This window comes from Leptodactylus fuscus, chromosome 1 (genome assembly GCF_031893055.1).
Source record: "Leptodactylus fuscus isolate aLepFus1 chromosome 1, aLepFus1.hap2, whole genome shotgun sequence".
Taxonomy (NCBI): domain Eukaryota; kingdom Metazoa; phylum Chordata; class Amphibia; order Anura; family Leptodactylidae; genus Leptodactylus; species Leptodactylus fuscus.
In genome coordinates this window covers 25,189,791-25,201,570 of record NC_134265.1, presented here as the reverse complement: position 1 = coordinate 25,201,570, position 11,780 = coordinate 25,189,791, and the positions used below count along the sequence as shown (strand labels likewise).

At 44.1% G+C, this 11,780-nt stretch overlaps 1 protein-coding gene across 3 annotated transcripts in view; it reads right to left on the bottom strand.

The window, feature by feature from the left end:
• Window positions 1-5,173: 5,173 nt before the first annotated feature.
• Window positions 5,174-11,780, bottom strand: part of ZNF532 (zinc finger protein 532) — a 44,037-nt gene continuing 37,430 nt past the window's right edge. For all 3 annotated transcript variants that reach the window (XM_075268394.1, XM_075268388.1, XM_075268403.1), the window contains 3 exons: window positions 8,190-8,302; window positions 7,581-7,728; window positions 5,174-5,714 (listed from right to left, as the gene is read on the bottom strand). In XM_075268394.1, the coding sequence (XP_075124495.1) occupies window positions 5,220-5,714; window positions 7,581-7,728; window positions 8,190-8,302 (756 nt within the window). In that variant the 3' untranslated portion in view covers window positions 5,174-5,219. The remainder of the gene's footprint in view (window positions 5,715-7,580; window positions 7,729-8,189; window positions 8,303-11,780) is intronic.

Below are 11,780 nucleotides of genomic sequence, written 5' to 3'. Positions count from 1 at the left end.
CCCGTCCCCTATGGAGTCTGAGCTGGCCGGACCGTTCTGGTGACGCAAATGCAACAACGGGTTACGATCTAAACCCTCCTTCGCCAGGTCACTGACTACCACCCCCCCTCCACGAAATACACAACTTTACAGAGCCAAATACTCCATGTTTATTTACATGTGAAAGATCTTCAATACATTTAGAAAGACACCGAGTGTATAGGGCGGAGAACAGCAGCAAGACTGGACGACCACGCAACGTACTCATGCACCTTCAATATATACACAAAATACAGAGATAGAAAATCAATACAAAATGAATACAGAGATACAGAATAGGTAGAAAATCAAAAAAAATAAAATAAAAAATCATGTAAATGAAAAGGCCCTAAAACTCTCACAGAGAAATAGGTTTGTCGTGAAAAAGGACAATACCGCACGTAGTTGTGCCCCCTCCCTCCCCTCAATAATACACGTTAAAATAAGTTAGAGCAACTTCACGAGGAACTGTGCAAATGAGATAAAGGGACCTCGTTGGGGTTAGACACCATTGCAGAGAGTTCTTTGCTGGCGGCGATGGTCCCTGTGCATTGTCTTATTGAAAAAGGCAAATACTAGAACAAGTGCTGGTTACGGAACTGAAGGATTGGGAAATTAAAGGGGTATTCTGATAATATGTAAAGTGCCTCTCTGTCCCTTGGTGAGGAATTGAACCTCCATGATGTCCCTGGCCTACGTAGTGTTGAGGCTTTGGATCTGAGGATAGGTCAGCAATTCTGGGGCAGAGTTACGAAGACTGGGGTTATCAACACGAGAGACCTCCCAAGATTTGGGTCCAAGAAGGTCAAACTAGTTTAGATAGAACTGGAAGTCAAGATTGTATTGATTCATTCCGAGCTGGATTTGACCCGAATATCCCATATTGCACCATATTGCATGGGTGGCTTGGCCTAACGTGCAGGTGATCGGAATGGGGCAGAAAAAAAGATTGACTGTATTGAAATCCAACAGGGAGGGGAGATTTAAGACAACCCCCCACCCCTCCCTGCAGCGGAACATTAGATAGTTGGTCAGAGGAAAAAATTTCGATATTGACCTAGGACCATCCACATGACAGTCCACACTTGGATCTGGGCTTCATGCACGTCACCATTTGCAGAGTACGGGTCCGTAAAACCGAAATGGATCGCGCGCGGATTGGTATAAATGTACTTGCATAAATGGATAGGACAGGACTAGGATGTGCTCCGTATTTTGTGCCTCTTCTCTACAACCTGTACACATCCATTCAATTCTATGGGGCCATACAATTGAATGGGTCTGTATTACTAGGCTGCTGTAACACGCTGAAATTTCCCCACTGTGGGACTATTAAAGGATTATCTTATCTTATCCACATATTATGATCAGGTACATTGTAATACCACCTCCCACCTGTAGGAGTGATCTGTGGTCGATCCTACAACAAGAACAGCCGATCTATGGGTCTTTCAGTCGCCAGAGCCATGGCGTTCACGTGTTTGCCAATAGATCTCATTTTAGAGATCGTGGGACAACCCCTTTAGATTATATTATCGGAATACCCTTTTAACATTTTTTTTTTCTTTTCAATTTTTACATTAATCGGTTCCAGCAAATAAAACACAGAAAATGTGTATAAAACAGTCCTACAGACATCTCCTATGTACATACTGGCTTATTCTACGGTCCCCCTACGCCGTCATTCGGAACTCCGCACTCTGAAGCCTATATCCAGCGACGGAACTGAAACCATAAGACAAATGGGCAGACATCACAGATTTATGAGGTATTTCGCTGCACACACATTCAACATGGACCGGGCCCCTGTGGACCATTAAAGATGCATATAGCTTATTAAAGGGTATGAATAATTTTGCAGCCGTGTTTTATTGTTCTGGAACATCTACCATTAAAAAAAATGAAATAAAAATGAAACAACCGTTTTGTGTATGCAGCTGCGGTGCGGGCCTATGGGTCGTCAGGGTTACAGACTACAAAGCCTAGGCGTAGTCTGATCCCACAGACACACTCCTTGCCATCTGTGAATGTGGGTCAGGGACAGATGGAAAGGAATAGGACTACGGGATCAGACTGAGCGACATTTGTAGTCTGTTACGATGGGGACAACAGATTTTAACGTTGCGTTGTTGTTTTTACTTGTAGATGCATTGGAGTCATAAAGAAGCATTGTCTGCAAAACTATTCATACCCTTTAAGGACATATTTAGCTACAATTTCCCTTTTAAACAAGACTGAGATACGCTGTATGGATACGTCAACGGGTTCGGGATTAAAAAGAGCCCCCCTCCAAATTAAAAAAACATTAAAAAAAAAAAAAAAATTATTAAAAATTCTATACAGCTACTTCTTTGTTCTGATCGGGCTTTACCTACACAAACATGGCCGCTCATTGGGATTTATCACCCAACTTTCCTAGAGCCCCGAACCTTAAATCATCCTGGTCAGGTTATGGAGCCGGGGACGCCTTTCAGGAGTCTTGGAAAGCGAGGTGATCACGAACAAGGTTGTATAATCTTGCCAGGCTCGTCAAGTTTGGTGGGGAACTTCTGAAGGTTTTCCGTTTAGAGCCCAGCTTTTCTAGAAACGGATAACACTGAAACGCAGTTGAATGGAAGTTTCGGAGGTTGATTAGTAAGGGACAGATGAAGCTGGCTAAGGCCCCATGTGGCGAAATAGGGATGCGGGATAAACCGCGTCGGAAACGCATCACGGTCCTTCCCGCGGCGCTTTAGACAAAGTTCACAGGTTTCCTCTGCGGACTTTCTGTTTAAATTATACCTACGGGAAAACTTCCACAATTTCCTTAAAGGGATTTTACCATTAAACTACATTTTTTTTCTAATTACCACGTCGGAATAGCCTTAAGAAAGGCTATTCGTCTCCTACCTTTAGACGTGGTCTCCGCCGCGCCGTTCCGTAGAAATACTGGTTTTAATCGGTATGCAAATGAGCTCTCCGCAGCAATGAGGGCGGGCCCCAGCGCTGAAACACCGATGAGCGCATCCCCATTGCTGCCCAGAGCTCTTTCCTGCGCCGCCTCCTTATTCTGCAGCAACTCCGCCTCTTCTGGCTTCTCTTGCTCTTGTAGTTCGATACAGGAGCATAGAGAGGCCACCCCAAAATGGCCGCCGGCCATTTGTGTGGAAGCCGCTCTTGCAGTACAATACAGGAGCCGGCCGCCGGCCATTTTGGGGTGGCCTCTCTATGCTCCTGTATAGAACTACAAGAGCAAGAAAAGCCAGAAGAGGCGGGGTTGCTGCAGAACAAGGAGGCGGCGCAGGAAAGAGCTCTTGGGCAGCAATGGGGACGCGCTCATCGGTGTTTCAGCACTGGGGCCCGCCCTCATTGCTGCGGAGAGCTCATTTGCATACCGGTTAAAACCGGTATTTCTACGGAACGGCGCGGTAGAGACCACGTCTAAAGGTAGGAGACGAATAGCCTTTCTTAAGGCTATTCCGACGTGGTAATTAGAAAAAAGTAGTTTAATGGTAGAATCCCTTTGACTATAATTGACATGCTGCGATTTCCAAAACCGCAATGGTTTTGGAAATAGCAGTGCGCCCTCTGTGCGTTTTCTACCACAAAGTGGGGATGGGACTCTTTAGAATGATTCTTTTCCGTGGCGTTGACGCCCTACAAGGCCCTGACCTAAAGGAGAATCTTCTCTATGTTGCCCATACAACCAATCACAGCTCAGCTTTCATTGTTCAAGTGCATAATACGAAATGAGAGCTGTGCTGTGATTGGTTGCTATGGGTATATATAGTTTCATATATCTGCCCTTTTTTGTGACCTAGACAACATTTCAAAGACTTCAGGAGGGGAGGGGGCTTATTAAAAGTAATACAACCCCCGTCCTGTCAGGAGACCGCCTCAAATTCCTCTTCGTTTTTCATCGTATGAATGGCCCCTTAGTCTTCCCCATCGACCCCGCGCCTGTAGAGACAGTACAGAACGATGGTCGTCACCTTACAACCCAATCCCCCCACACTAGTCATCACCAATTACAGCTCCTAGTAGGCCCCGACAGCCAGCTGGTACTTGTAGTTCTACAACTACAGGAATGCGATGGAGACCATTGCCGTATACTATAGAAGTATTTTTAGGAGGACCTTTTTATCTGTTTCTGGAAAAGCTGGGTCCCAACATTGCGACGACCCCTAACACTCCCCCTCCCCAAACCCGCGCTGACCTCTATTGACAGTACCATTGACAGTACCTGACTAGACAACGCTTCTCCATTTGTCTCCTAAGATGTAGCAGAACGTGAATATCAGAGACCCCCTGGCAAAATCTACAACATGGCCTCCGTCTCCATCACGATTTATAATACTGGTATCTTTCCAAATGGCATGAGGTACGACTTCTACCGCTGCACCCGCCATAGATACACCCCTTTCCTAACCTAAACGTCAATAGTTGTCCACTGCTATGTAATGGATAAGATATGGGTGCCATGACTTTTGTACATATTTCGATGGGGCGGCAAGATTTTTGCAACGGTTGTGTAAAATGCGCGGGTGATAACGAAATGATACATTCAGAATCTTATAAAAATAACAAGAATATAAAGTTACCCCGGAGCACCAAAGAGCAGCACATTAAGAGAACGGGATGGCGTGTGAAATATCCATACTGGTTTGGAAGAGAAGTGACGGCTCCACCTCGCTATGGGTTACAGCAAAGTCTTCCGATTTTCCATATACTTTCCCCTGTATCTCTAGTCATGGTATATATATATATATATATATATATATATATATATATATATATATATATATATATATATATTTATATAGCTATGTCCGTTCTATATTCGTTCTGAAGCATTCAGAAATAGCCTAGGCAGCACATACCTGTACTACCGTTACACTGCCAATATTCATCTATCACGGAAAGCAGACTGGCAGGGGTTAAATATCCTTCTCATCTAGGAGATATCACATATATTAAAAAAAAAAAAAAAAAATCTACATTGATACAGTCACAGAGTATAAAAAATTCTTAGATATTTACATCTTCTTTACATGAATACTGCCTTAGTAGTGAAGTGTGAAGGGATCATAAAGGCCGGTAAGATACACCTAAAATATTGCCACAAAAATTTTCTTTTTCCTTTCGTTCGGTCCTCAATTTTTTTGTTTTTCCCCAAGTAAAACACTGTGAACATCAAGAATGGACCACCATGAGTTCACCGGTCATTTTTCGGTGGAGGTCATCCTTTTAGACTTGATGAAAGCCATCCCGTGAGTCCTCATGTGGGTGTTTAACGCGGCTTCGGTTTCAAAGGTCTTAGAGCAGACTTTACACGTCTTATCCAAAGACCCGCTGTCTGCTACCTCGCTCCCAACACTTTGTTTGTTCTCCTGTTGACTGTCCTCTCCAGAGCCGTTCTGCTTGGTGGAGGTTTGAGGTTCCTTGAGCTTATGGACAATGAAGAGATGTCTGGAAAGGGAGACGTGAGACGTGTAGCAAAGGCCGCATTCTTGGCACTGGTAAGAGGAGCCATCGGACTTGTGTTGTGGGATGTGTTCGTGGAACTGGAGGAGGTTCTCGGTGGTGAAGCCACAGACCGCACACTTGTGGACCTTGAAAACGTTGATTTTCAGTTTCTTAAGTGGTTGGGTGATGGCACCCCTCGATGATCGGAACTCCAGAACCGGCTCTTCCAATTTCCGTTTTGGTGTAGGCTCCTAGTGAAATCAACAGTCATTGTAAGCTCAGATGGTCAGTTATCTTACTATTAAATTGTGTATAATAAAAGGAAGGAAGAGAGGGAGGGGAGGAAGGAAGAAAGAGAGGGGAGGAAGGAAGAAAGAAAGAGAGGGGAGGAAGGAAGAAAGAGAGGGGAGGAAGGAAGAAAGAGAGGGGAGGAAGGAAGAGAGGGAGGGGAGGGAGGAAGAGAGAGAGGGAGGGAAGGAAAGAAGGAAGAGAGGGAGGGGAGGGAGGAAGAGAGGGAGGGAAGGAAAGAGGGAAGAGAGGATGGGAAGGGAGGAAGAGAGGGAGGGAAGGAAAGAAGGAAGAGAGGATGGGAAGGGAGGAAGTAAAGAAGGAAGGCAGGAAGGAAGAGAGGGAGGGAAGGAAGGAAAGAAGAAATAGAGGGAAGGAAGAAAGAAAGAGAGGGAAGATAGGAAGAAAGAGAGAGAAGGGAGGAAGAGAGGGAAGAGAAGGAAGGAAGGAAAGAAGGAAGAGAGGGAAGGGAGCAAGGAAAGAAGGAAGAGAGGGAAGGAAGGGAGGAAGGAAAGAGGGAAGGAAGAAAGAAAGAAAGAAAGAGAGGGAAGACAGGAAAAAAGAGAGGGAAGATAGGAAGAAAGAGAGGGAAGGAAGGAAGAGAGGGAAGGAAGCCAGAAAATAAAAAAGGAATAAAAGATAAAAGGAAAGGAATAAAAAAAAGATGGAAAGAAAATATAATATGAAAGGGAAAAAAATAAGCAAAGGAAAAATGCAAGGAAAGTAAAAGGGAGAGAAAAGAAAGGAGTTAAGGAAAATAGAAAATATTTGGAAAGGAAAGGGAAAAAAACAAAGTGACAAAGGAAAAGAAAAAAGGAAGGACAGCGCATAAAGGAATAAAAGAAAATACACTAAAGGATGGAAGGTAGGAAAAGAAAGAAGTGAAGTAATGTACAAGAAAAGAAAAAGGAAGGAAAGAAAGAAAGAAAGAAAGAAAGAAAGAAAGAAAGAAAGAAAGAAAGAAAGAAAGAAAGAAAGAAAGAAAGAAAGAAAGAAAGAAAGAAAAAAAGAGAAAAATGGAGGAACGGAAAGAAGTGAAAAAAGTACATGCAAAGAAGGAAAAGGGAAGGGAGAGAGGAAGGAAGGAAGGAAAAGTACATGCAAAGAAGGAAAAGGGAAGGGAGAGAGGAAGGAAGGAAGGAAAAGTACATGCAAAGAAGAAAAGGAAAAAAGAGAAGTAAGGAAAAAAGGAAGGAAGAAAGGGAGAAGAAAGGAAGGGAAAAATGGAAACAAGTGAATAAAACTAAATAGAAAGAAAGGGAGAAAGGAATGACAAAAAAAAAACAATAATTGAAGATTTATGGAAGGATGGATAAGAATGAAATGAAGAGAAATAAACATAAGGAAGGGAAATGGGAAGAAACAGGAAAATACATGAAAGGAAGGGAAGAAGAAAGGAGTGAAGAAAACTAATTTAGAATGGAATGGAAAGATGGAGAAACAAAACAGTGAATGAAAATAAATGGAAAGAAAGGAATACGGAGGAAGTTCGGGAAATACATAGATGAAAACAGAAAGGAAAAATAAAGAATTGAATATACTGTATATATAAATATTAAGAGCTGTCCGTCTAATGGTCTGTCAGGAGACCAGGAAAAAACAAACAGATCCTAAGAACCCGCACTGACTATAATGGGGTCCATCGGGTGTTTCCGTCTTTTCACCGAGATTGGGCTTGCAGCACTTTTTCGTCTGACAAGTTATGATGGATTTGCAGTGGACGGACAAGCAGTGCAGATGTGAACGTAGCCTTAGCGGGTAACTTCCAGGTGTCTTCTACAGATGCAGATCATTGCTGTGTAATATTAGGGATTCTTTGTACATCTTACCTCTGGCTCTTCTTTGACTTCAGACATCTCCACATCCTTGGCTTCTCCTCCAGCTTTCTCCTCGGGTTCTTTGATGCCATGCATGAGCTGGATGTGTTTTTCTAGCATCAGACGCTTAGTAAAAGCTCGCTTGGAATCAGGACAATGCCTGCACAGAGAAGAACAGACTTCGGTCACCCGATGGTTGGAAACATGTCTGACGCTTTATATGTAGGTCTGTGATTTTCCAGGATTTTTAATTTTAGAACCAAATATGCTAATTAGGTTCCCTGTTGTCAGGTGGGCGGTCCTGGGCTTGGGCAGACAGAACATGTTACAGTTACGACAGCTGGAGATGGGGGTGGTGAAAGGTCCTCTAAGTATACATAGATCCTGGTGCATGTATATACGGTCTATATGCATGTGATCCTGCATTAACCCACGGCGGACCAGGGAAGTGTTCTGTACTAATTTACTCATCCTGTCCATGTGACTTGCAGCCTAAAGGTCAACCTATTTAGGTAGATTTGTCATGGGGCTTATGTATTGTACATAGAGATAGAACATATACAAGTAATATCCTAAAGGGCTTAGATATTCTCCATGGGGGTCACCGGGCACAATACTCACGGGCAGGTGTAAACTTTGCGGATGCCTTTGTGTTTGATGCGATTGTGTCGACATAGACTGTGCGATGAACTGAAGGACTTGTCACACTGCCGGCACGGGTGCTTCTTCATGTGCTGCGGAGAGACAGATACCGAAATAATGGAGTCAATGATCGAGCGAGTAAAGGAGGATCGAAAAAAGATTCCTCTAAAAGAGGCCATCACGACTGAATGGCAGCAATTGTATCCGACACGGCATATACATGCCTGGTGGAAGGCAATAAATGGGGGTATAAAAAGCAAACAAACAATGTCTAGGGGCATCTAAGGCATGCGCTGTATACAGGCACCTAGGACAGACACGAAATACCGGTATCAGTGACGGGCACTAAATGGTGCATATACTCGGACCAGTTGACAAGGACTGCGCAGATCCATGGAAGATTCATTGCAAACTCTTTATTCCAGAAAAACACCAATTCAACACACAACGCGTTTCGGGGACTTAGATGTTCCTTTATCAAGTGTACATCACACTCCAACTTTAGGGGTCTCCATAGTTTAGAAGGATGCCAATGACAGCGGCGATACCTTGAAATTTCCGTTTTGCTTATTTAGTTGGTTGTGGCTCTTACTCAACCCTAAAAGGTGCGAAGCTATTTGTTTCACTGTCATACTTCACCTTTAAGTGATTGTGCAGCACTATGCACTGCTCGGGGATTCTTTTCTCGTTTTTTGGGCACTAAATGGTGCGATCTTTGCAAGGTACTCTTACAGAGAGATGTCTCGGGAGTAGTAATTGATTTATCTGGTCCTGGGGATCACTTATGATGGACCGAGGGGGCGAAGTGGCCCACAGGGTGGTAGAACGCTGCACCGTTCCATCATAAGCGATCCCTGTCCTCTCTGGACTACGCCTTTAAAATTTCCAGTCCAGGAAGGTATATATATTCTAGCATATATAGCTTCTGTACATCATTAGACAAGTTCATGTGAGGCGATTAAAACACGCGGACAGATTTTCCTTCAGTCCCGGGCACATCTAAGTTCGGTCTCCGAACCTGGATATGCCGATGATGAATGCAAAAATTGCACCGAAATGGTTTCATTTTTCTCTAGTTCCAGTAATGGCTTCTTCTCCATGACCCATCTTCTATCCTCAGCTGAACTACTTTAAGGGTGATTTATTTTTTACCTAGCCCCCTCCCATTCTCAATCCCTGGTAGGGGTTCAGTAATGGAGAATCGGTGACTTCAGATAGTACTTGATGCCTCTCATTAATTCTGTTCTTGTCTGGCCTCGTAAGATGTAGGTCAAACTCTACTTTCTTCCCGCCGGCTCCTTTATAGTCTATAAAGCAGCCGCCACCCTCGGAGAATCACAGCGCTTCCCTGAGTTTTGTACTCCAAGACTGGAAGCGCAAGCATAGCTGTACTTTCCTTGCAAGCGGCGAGTCTCCCATTGAAGTCTATCTGTAGAACAAGATACTTGGAAGACACAATGTAAGACTTCTTTGTAGCTCAGTGGTGAGCTCATCTCTCACCTCTCTCGTTCCCGGCACCGGTTACATCTCCATTGGCTTTTACTCAGCTTTTAGATGGTGAATAAGGCATTTCATGAAAGATTAAGGAGCACTTTAGCGATGCAGCTGTTAAATCCTGTGCGATGGCTCGAAACTCGCAAGACAACATGTAATTCCTTTAAGGTTTTTTTTTTCTCCCTGCAAATGTATTTCTGCTTGTTTGGTCATTAACACCAGCAATTCCAAACTAACCTTGCCTATGAAAATAGACTTTAGCGTTAAAGAAGCGCTCCGAATTGGTAGGGAAGGTATCACGTACTGTATTTGAGAGTTATATGCTCCCTTCTGGTCCTCAGCGGTGTCATGTGACCAGCCATAAGACTACAACTGGCATGGTGAAGACTGGCATATTGAACGCCATCTTAGTAACCCCGCCACCAGTAGGAGTAGATGCACGGATTTTCCTAAATGCAGTGGCTCCTCCACCATGCTGGGGTGTGCGCCAGCTTGTAGCACAAAGCGGCAACCCAAGGGTTGCAATTTTTTTTGGTCCTTTTGTCCATTTTTCACTGGCATTTGTTGTCCATGGTTGTGCAAATGTAGCTTTAATTTGGAGAGTCTTATTGCAGATCACATGATACGGCTGAGGACCAGAAGGTAGAGGATAACTCACAAATACAACTAGGCACTTTGGTCCCACATCCTCCTGATCCGTGGAAGACCTGAAATTTGGCCCCCAGCGATCAGACACTTATCCCCTATCCTGTGTCCATAACGGGACAACCCCTTAAATTTAATCGAAAATCTAATTTTAATCATTGACCTACTCTCCATGGCCGAGAATAACTGATCTAAACCAGCCAATGACAGCCGTAGTTATAGGGATCACAATGTACATTTTCCCCTATCAGTATGTCTTTGTAGTATGGGAGGAAATCCACACAAACACGGAGAGAACATACAAACCTGCAGATGTTGTACCTGGCAGGATTCGAACCCAGAACTCCAGGGCTACAGTGCTAATCACTGAGCCACCATGTTGCCCCTCATTGGCTTTCTGAGTAACCTCTTGGACCATGTGAGCAAACCAGCCAGTGACTGTTCTAAACTAACTACGGCGGCCATTGGCTGGTTTAGATCAGTTACTATCAGCCATGATCGAGAAGAACGCCGCCATTTTGAGCAATTCGTTCAAGTTTTGTGAAATCTGAAGAACGTCAAATTAATTTGCTTATTTCGGGTCACAAAGCGGGTTATTCTTTGCAGCATTCTGCTTTCTGTCTATTTGAAGAATCCTCTCCTATCGATGTATCCATTTATCTATGGACAACTCCTATTCGCGTTATGCGCCCCATGGAATATAGAGAGAAGTTTTGGGTGATGCGGACCCCTACAAAGCTGAATATTATGCAGTGTGACAGCGCTGACTGCCGAGGACATTAGAGAAGTAAAATCGCAGATCTTCCTTTTTCCTCCTTAAAAGATTCATGATCCGGGGAACACACAGAAGGAGCGCAATGGGGGGGGGACGTCTGTCACATTGGTGAATACCGCTTTGTTCCAGATTGTTTTGTGTTCTAATTTTCATGAGAAAGACGAGTGAACTGAGTGGCGAGGGGAACGCGGTGCGAAGCGTTACTCCACAATATGATTGATTAGCAAAAGGGATTAAAAGGGGAACTCTTCCTATATGTATTGGATGATGGGTTATGTTTGGCACACAGACGTCTTTTGTTGGTTTTGCAACCAGGTCGACCATACTGTGGGGCGATCCTCGCAAGAGTTGTCTAGGGAATATTTACAGTCACGTTTCGGCCTTGTTCGGTCCAAACTGGAACTACTTTAGTATCTTGTTATCACCATGGAAGGGACAGATCAACTCTTCCATCCTCAATCAGTGTCCAGGGATGGCCCCTGGATGATGTCAGCAGCCCCGTGGGGCGCGCCAACATCTTCATGCTTAGACGCAAGCATCATAAAGTTGGCCACCTCCAATGATCGCGGAGTTCCCCAGAGTTGCTGTCATGTTTTAGGCCGAACTGATCCGAAATCAGAATCAGATGCCGCGATGAAGCCCAGGAACGGAGTTTT